At 37.4% G+C, this 8,338-nt stretch overlaps 1 protein-coding gene and 1 long non-coding RNA gene across 4 annotated transcripts; one reads left to right on the top strand and one right to left on the bottom strand.

Annotated features, from left to right (window-relative positions):
- Positions 1-958: 958 nt before the first annotated feature.
- On the top strand, positions 959-5,668 carry LOC122048024 (mannose/glucose-specific lectin-like). Of its 3 annotated transcripts, XM_042609625.1 has the most exons (6): positions 959-1,116; positions 1,207-1,293; positions 1,382-1,512; positions 1,601-1,774; positions 1,861-1,967; positions 4,443-5,668. In XM_042609625.1, the coding sequence occupies exon 6, from the start codon at positions 4,470-4,472 to the stop codon at positions 5,409-5,411; it is 942 nt and encodes a 313-aa protein (XP_042465559.1). In that variant the 5' UTR covers positions 959-1,116; positions 1,207-1,293; positions 1,382-1,512; positions 1,601-1,774; positions 1,861-1,967; positions 4,443-4,469; the 3' UTR covers positions 5,412-5,668. The 3 variants fall into 3 exon arrangements, with proteins under 3 accessions (XP_042465559.1, XP_042465561.1, XP_042465562.1); XM_042609627.1 differs by having other exon boundaries at positions 1,382-1,774; XM_042609628.1 differs by lacking the exons at positions 959-1,116; positions 1,207-1,293; positions 1,382-1,512; positions 1,601-1,774; positions 1,861-1,967 and adding an exon at positions 3,392-3,838.
- Positions 3,046-4,633, bottom strand: LOC122048026. Its single transcript, XR_006130715.1, has 3 exons — positions 4,498-4,633; positions 3,401-3,513; positions 3,046-3,311 (listed from the first exon to the last, which is right to left on the bottom strand). It is a non-coding gene; the product is annotated as an uncharacterized LOC122048026 (long non-coding RNA).
- Positions 5,669-8,338: the final 2,670 nt, after the last annotated feature.

The following is an 8,338-nucleotide window of genomic DNA, read 5'->3' as shown; positions in this document are numbered from 1 at the left end:
TAATTATGATACATTTAATTATCTTATGTTTATGAATGATTTGTAAGAAAGAGTGAGACCCATAGAGAAGTTGTTGGGAGGTTTTTTGATAGTAGAGAGATGAGTGAAGTTTTTTACTTTTGATGTGACATTGTAGAGACCATAAAAATGCTTTCCAAGAGCTTCCACCATTGGAGATGCTCTAAGGAACCCACACTAGAAATCACCCAAAGGGTTTGTGCAGTGTGAATTAAGGGCTTTGTGGAGCTTGAAGAAGAGATGCTAGCAAAAATGCCCAAATTTAGAGCACGTCCTTTAAACAAGAAGGTTTGGCGTTTTTTATCAAGAACCTTGATTCAGTGAGATTTGAGCACTGTACTTATATATGAGTTTCTTTTTTCAATTATGCAGATATTTAAAGCACCTACATTTCCTTTGTTTCCCAGAAATTCTCCTCAAACACCTATTTTTAGGTAGGATTTACTTGATTTCCCTTCAAGTTAAGAAATCTATCTTATTATTTGTTTTGGAATTGCATTTGAAGACATTGGAAAGAGCAAATCGGCATGCTGATACTTCATCAATAGATAGTTCTGTTCAGGTAATCTCTTTTCTTACTCTCTAAATAATGGATTTTGTTGTCCTGTAATGTTAATTTCTACTTATTGACAATTTAATAGAATTAGGTCAAACCCCCTCAAACTCACTGAACCAAAAACCCCGCGTCTTGAAACAACAACTCTAGCTCGACCTCCAAAGTAAGTCAATTTTCATGAGTTACTGTATTTAATTTCAAGGTTTTATGTATATTTCAACATGCGCGCTTCTGTTGCATTGCAGGATAAAAAGTTCTGAGGAATTAGAGAAGGAGGAACTAGAAAAGATGCCAAAGTTCAAGGCTAGGCAACTAAATATAAATATATAGTTGTATTTATTTTTTTGGCAGTTGGTTTTAAAGACTTCCTTTTACACAGTCACAAATACTCACCAGACTCTTCCTAATTCCTACCCAGATACTTGAGAGCAACGGGGATATATGTACCTTTTGCAACTCAAAGCCACAATCCCAAGGAATTTCATTTGGCAACAAATGATAGGGTGGATCCTCCTGCTGTGGTAGCGGAATTCTTTGATAAGGTAGCACTGCAATCTCGTTTGTTTGTTGATTAATCTGGGAGAGCAAGCATGCGATATTTACTTTTGTCTGTGATGTGTGACCTTTTGTAGCTTTCACTTCATCCTGATTCTTCTAATCATGATAAGTAAGAAGTTCCCAGATTGACAATATCAAATCTTTTTCATCTTCATTCAGAGGTGTGATGGATTATTTTCCTTTCTTCTTTCCTTCTCTTTTTTTTGCATGAGTCATAGCCAACTTCACTTATTATTTTACTCTCTTCAGGAGAGAGGACTTTAAAAAGAAAAGCAACTTGCAAAACAGGTTCTATAGAAAGAACTCGAAGAGGAGAGAGCTAGAATTCCAAAGGCAAATCCTTACCCTTGTACCACAGATTTTCCAGTGGTATGAAGCAGGTCAGCACCATTCATTCCAAATGATGCAAAATTCAACTACTTTTGTGTTTCCATTTTCTTCACGTGTTTAATTTCCACATACTTTCAGATGCCTCCCAAACCTGAGCTTAAGCAGTGCATAACACCTGAAGTTTTTCAATTGGAAAGCCTCATTAGACATTAGGCATGACGAGGAGTTGCAGAGGAGGATGGACGAGAAAGAAAGGGCAGAAAGAGAGGAGGCACAGCAAAGATTTTTTAGAGCGCAACCTATTTTGAGATAGTAATTACACCAGAAGCCTCTTCTTCCATCTAAGTTATCCAAAAAAAATTCTCAGCGGTCCCTAAAAAAGTGTTTATTTGACACAGTGATCCATTGCCACTTCCAGAAAGGGGGAGAAGGCCTCTCATTGAAGTCCAAGAGTTTGCCTTGAATGCGGGTCACAGATACTCAAAGAACTGAGTTTCATGAAATGGTAAGCAAAGTTTTGCCCAAAACGAATTGTCATTTTCTGTTAAGATTTTTAAAACCTATCTAAAATTTCAATAGCTACTGCAGTTTCTTGTTCCCTAGATACGACCCTGGATTCCTACTACAGTCCCATCGTTTCATTTAAACCAAGGCTTACCCCAAATAGTGTAACTCATGGCTGTGGTTTCTTGTTGTTGTTAGTCCAAAATATTAATAAAATACAGCATGATGTTGTATCCAACTGAAATAATAGCATTTGTTCATATCAGATTTTTTTTTTTTTTTTTGAGGGTTTTGGGGCTATTCATGCCACTTATGACACCAGATGGAACAGGAAAAGGTAATAAAACAGATGAAAAGGACAATGGTGCCACATGCCAGACCACTTCTAAGTTTCGAAAATCCATTCATCCCCCAAAAGTGAGCAGCAAGGGAATTAAACATGTTTCTTTCAGAAGCCACCCATGTATATTTACAAAATTGGTGTTACTTTCTACTCCTAACTAAATTTGGTCTACGTGTGTAGATCAACAAAGCCAAAGTCACCATATTTGAGGGTTGTTTGATGCAGTTGTTCAAGACTTGCTTGAACTACCATACTATGTTACTAACGCTGACCTTTAGAATGATATTCAGTATTGATTGATTGGTACATATATCTGACAATTGGTTCCAATTAGAATCATGCTTCTGGGTCTTTCCTAGTTTCGACCAGTCATCTAGATAATTTTAAAATATTTGAATGGGAAAATTTTCATTTCACCCTGGAGTTTTTTTCTCTTTTGTTGAATGTTGAAAACAATTTTCAAATACGTTTTGGCTGCCTATTATTACCCTCTAATTTCCAGCAGTGTTTCTTTCTTGAGATGTATCAGCTTTTTGTAAATGGATAATGCAGCAGTTGCTCGAAAAGGAATAATATTCTTCTAATATATAGACATAAATAGTGAACAACTAATGGACGTAGAACATTCTAACTCCATAGTTTATCATCAATATGATTGAATTTGTGATCAAGATGGCAAGATAATAATTAGGAGACAATTATACAATTAAAGAATAAACTCTATTCCAAATAATTTAAAAAACGCTAACAGATTAATGGATGTAATTATAATAAAATTAGAGGCATAGTTTAATAATAATGGTCAGTGAAACTTGATAATTAAAAGAGAAACTAAAAAAAAATGAGAAACAATTAGTATAGTTTAAAATATTGCGGTTGACCTCTTATTGATTGTGGTTGGTCTTTCTTGGGAGCTTTAGCCCTTTCAATACTGCCACTTGTCCTTTTCCCATTAAATGTATTGGTAAAATTAGCCTCTTTGACTTCCAAATAGATAATGACCTGAAGGAAAAACCTTCAGATATAATGTTTACTGTCTTCTGTTATTTTTAATAAATATACAGATAAAGAAAACTAAAATATAACATTACCTTTCAAGTCTTGAACAGAAGACTTTGACCATGTTCGGTCTACATGTCCTTGTATGCCTGATTTACAAGTTTTGGAAGAAGCTCGAAGCTCTCCCACAAACCATTTCTTTTTGCTGGATTAAATCAGGTGCATAGTTAGTGACTCAAGAAAAAAAAATTCTATAGATAGATTGACTTGACTTTGGTGTAGTCCATCGACAAGAGAGCAGGGATATCACATTCAATTATGTAAGGCATTGCCATGAACTTTCCTCCTTTTTGTTCCGTATGTATTGGATCAAGCATTTCCCAATCAAGGAGCAAAGTTTCCTATTTGACAAAAAAATGCAACTATGACATTATGTAATTTTCTTTTAAAGCTTTATAGGCATTTTAGTGACTGGAATATCCACTTTCTCTTTTGGAAGTAGGCTCTCTCTCCAGGAAGGAGAACCAAAGGTATGTCCTTATGCTCTTTGGATCACTATATCAATAAATTGAATATAAACATAAATTTCTCAATTGCTTTAGATGTTGTTGCCTCTACTTTGTTCAGATAAACCCATGAAGAACATTGGTAGCCTAAACTGGTGTTTCTGCCTTGAGTAGTCATCAAACAGTTTTCTCAATTCTTGTCTGAATGTTGCCATTAAAAAACTCAATAACTTCTCTTCTTTTATGCTATAATATGGCTGAATTGTTTTTGGAATTTGGGAACTGACTTATGTTGCATTAATGGAGCATGACTGATAGAATCAACCTATTTCATGATCATATAGATACTTCAATTATTATCAACTATATCAGAAACAACCTAGTGTTTATGTAAGCAATTAGTATATTGCTTCAAGTTGGCTGTACATGTTGGGAAAGGAGAATGGTTGAACTATAACTCTTAAGCCTCTCTGTTCTGTGGTCATATTCTAACTTGATTTGTGGTTCTAATTGGTTCTATGACTGATAAATCCATGTTTATGGACATAAAGCTGCCTTAAGCTAATCGCCAAAAAGAAATTCAGTTTTCCTGTGTTACTGATTGTCTTTATATTAACTTGTACTGCAGAATAGTTAGCAACAACTTTCTGTCAATATGATTCTGCACAAAGCAAGGATTTTACCTGTTCTCTTCTTGGCAATAGTTGTGCCATTGGCAACCTCGCTCTCCTTCAACTTCCCTAGCTTCGATCCAGCCTCACAGTCCAAGATCACATTTGAAGGTGATGCGGACATTACTAGCTCTGCCATAATGCTCACCAAAGATGGTACAAATTTGGCTAGCACTAGTAGAGCAACCTATAACGACCCACTCCTGCTTTGGAACCACAAAACGAACGAACTCACTAGCTTCACCACACAATTCTCCTTCATCATCAACTCCAATGCGACAAACCATGCTGATGGCTTTGCCTTCTTCCTTGCACCATGCCCTGCCAAGCTTCCCTTATATTCTCAAGGTGGCTACCTTGGCCTCTATTCCAACTCCACAATCTTCGTCAATTCAACCAGTAGCGCAGTGGCAGTGGAGTTTGACACCTTCAGCAACTATGAATGGGATCCAGAAGGCGAACATCTTGGCATTGACATAAACTCGATCACTTCTTCAAAGTATGTTCGTTGGAACAGCAGCATCAGGGAACACAGAGTTGGTAATGCACGGGTGGATTATGACTCCATCACCCACAACTTGAGCCTCTTCCTGACCTATCCAGAGACGAATCAATCGCCAAGCGCCAATTACAGCATAAGCTACATTGTTGATCTGAGAGAGGTCCTCCCGGAGCATGTAGCAGTTGGGTTCTCCGCTGCCACTGGTAACTACACTGAGACGCATAGCATTATATCATGGTCCCTCAACTCGACTCTGCAGCCAAAGAAGAACAAACACATGGTTCTGATCATCATAGTTTCTGCCATTGGAGTGGTCTTGGTGGTTGTATTATGCTCGATATGCTTGATTTGTCGCAAGAGCAGGAGGAAGAAGAATATCGTGAAGGAGCCCATGGACTGTGATGAGGATATAGATCGAGTTTGAGAGCCAACGAGGGCCGAAGAGGTTCACTTTCCAGGAATTTGTATGTTTGTAATTTGTGTCCTGAACAAAAAGTACCACCATATATTTCTGCTGCTGATATCAATAATAAGTTTCACGCAGGGACAAGAGAGTTGGATCTCCATCGAAATAGATCAATTTTGCATTTTAAGACTCCCAAAACCCCTTTATCTCCAGTATAGTGAGAGTTATTTCTTTTATTTTTAATTGTCGGGAACATATGTAAGGCACTGCCATGAACTTTCCTCCTTTCTGTTTTCTAGTGTATTTTATGAAGCGTTTCCCAATCAAGGAGCAAAGGTTCCTATTCGACAAAAAATAAATACCCTCTTTCTCTCTTGGATGTAGGCTCTCTCTCCAGGAAGGAGAATCAAGGTATGTCCTCAAGCTTTTTGGATAACTATATCAAGAAATTGAATATAAACATAAAATTCTCAACTGCTCTAGATGTTGTTGCCCCTACTTTGTTCAGATAAACACATGAAGAACACCGGTAGCCAAAACTAGTGTTACTGCCTTAAGTAATCAGCAAGCAGTTATTCTTGCCTTTTGTGTTAGTTTACCCCAGCGAATTCTTGTCTGAATGTTGCCATTAAGAAACTCATTAACTTGCCTTGTTGTATGATATAAGATGGTTGAATTGTTTTTGGGATTTGGGCTTCAAGTTGGCTGTATATGTTGGGAAAGGAGAATGGTTGACCTGTAACTCATAAGCCTCTCTGTTCTGTGGTCCTTTTCTAGCTTGATTTGTGGTTCTTTGTTCTTTTGAGGTCATTTACCTTTTCTTTTCCTTACCTTTCTTTCCGAAGAAATTGGGAGCTGAAACAATTCAATGAAGCTCACACATTTCCCTGTTCACCTCACTGAATCATGACTGATAAATCTATGTTTTATGGACATAAAACCGCCTTAAGCTAATCACCAAAAAGAAATTCAGTTGCCCCGTGTTACTGATTGTCTTTATATTAACTTCTATAGCAGAATAATTAGCAACTACTCTGTCAAATTTCAGCTATGATTATGCACAAAGCAAGAATTTTACCTATTCTCTTCTTGGAAATAGTTATGCCATTGGCAACGTCGCTCTCCTTCAACTTCCCTAGCTTCGATCCAGCCTCACAGTACAAGATCAAATTGGAAGGCGATGCGGACATTACTAACTCCATCATAATGCTCACCGGGTATGGTGACAGTTTGGCTACTAGTAGAGCAATCTATAAGGACTCACTCCTCCTCTGGAACAACAAGACCAAAGAACTCACTGGCTTCACCACACAATTCTCCTTCATCATCAACGCCAATGCAACGAACCATGCTGATGGCTTTGCCTTCTTCCATACCCTGCCAAGATTCCCTTATATTCTAAAGGTGGCTACCTTGGCCTTTATCCCAACGCCACAATCCTCAATTCAATTAGTAGGGCAGTGGCAGTGGAGTTTGACACCTTCAGCAACTGTGAATGGGATCCGGAAGGTGAACATCTCGGCATTGACATAAACTCGATCAATTCTTCAAAGTATGTTCGCTGGAACAGCAGCATCAGGGAACAGAGTTGGTAGTGCACAGCTGGATTATGACTCCATCACCCACAACTTGAGTCTCTTCCTGACCTATCCAGAGACAAATCAATCGCCAAGCACCAAATACAGCATAAGCTACATTGTTGATCTGAGAGAGGCCCTCCCGGAGCATGTGGTAGTTGGGTTCTCCGTTGCCACTGGTAACTACACTGAGATGCATAGCATTATATCATGGTCCTTCAACTCGACCCTGCAACCAGAGAAGAACAAACAAATGGCCATGGTTATGATCTTCGTAGGTTCTACCAATGGAGTGATCTCGGCTGTTCTAATATGGTGGACATGCTTGATTTGAAGAAAGAACCGGAGGACGATTTGATTTGCAGCAAGAACAGGAGGAAGAAGAATAGCATAGAGGAGCACATGGACTGCGATATATGGGGATATACTTCAAGTTTGAGAGCAATGAGGACCGAAGAGGTTCACTTTCCGGGAATTGTCATTTGCAACAAGGACTTATCAGAAGAGAAGAAGCTTGGAGAGAGCGGCTTCATTCCTTTTATTTCTGCTTGTAATTTAAATCTGTGTGCTTGTAATTTGTCTCCTGAACAAAAAGTATCGCCATTTATTTCTGCTGCTGAGATGAGTAATAAGTTTCACGCAAGGACAAGAGAGTTGGGATCTCTATCCAAATGGATCAATTTTGCATGTTAAGACTCCAAAAACAAAGAGAACAAAATTTAGATTAAGGAGTCAGGCTTTATTTAAGGTACATAACACACATGATTTACCTCACAAGCAAACAGCCACCCAAAATGATGTGTTTTCAATGAGCAACTGCAATTGAACACAGAAACATAATTCAACAATAATAAAATTAATTTAGACTAGCAGATTCAATTAACAACTTATGCAAACAAGGCCTATTTTAAGTACAAAGTCCGAGAAAAAAAACAGGAGAAATAAAATACAACAGACTCATGGTCATTGCCTTGACAATTAAAGCAGAACTTTAAAGAAAAACAAGAGAAACAATTAGTATGATTTAGATCCATAAACACCAATAAACGAGTGAAAGTCTTAAAAAAGCTTTTGGTCACATTCCATAAACAAGTGACGTTGCTGAACAAGTTGAAATATTTTTCACAAAAACACTATGAATAACTTAATTATTTTCAATTATGAAACTGATACTTTTATTATTATTTGATTAACAAATCTATGGTTACATGGTATGCAGGAGAAATTGATGATAGTGTTCAGCCTAATTATATCTCAAATTGATCACATGAAAAGAATATCATTTACGTGTACTTAAATTAACATTTATGCATATTTGTATCATACTAACATACAAATTTATCTTATATTCTCGTCCATATCTTTATA

Source organism: Zingiber officinale, chromosome 2B (genome assembly GCF_018446385.1).
Source record: "Zingiber officinale cultivar Zhangliang chromosome 2B, Zo_v1.1, whole genome shotgun sequence".
NCBI classification, from domain to species: Eukaryota; Viridiplantae; Streptophyta; class Magnoliopsida; order Zingiberales; family Zingiberaceae; genus Zingiber; species Zingiber officinale.
This window is presented reverse-complemented; position numbering and strand designations above follow the sequence as displayed.

Bases quoted from the DNA above. Each gene is read 5' to 3' on its own strand.
- LOC122048024 (XM_042609625.1), top strand. From the start codon at position 4,470: ATGATTCTGCACAAAGCAAGGATTTTACCTGTTCTCTTCTTGGCAATA.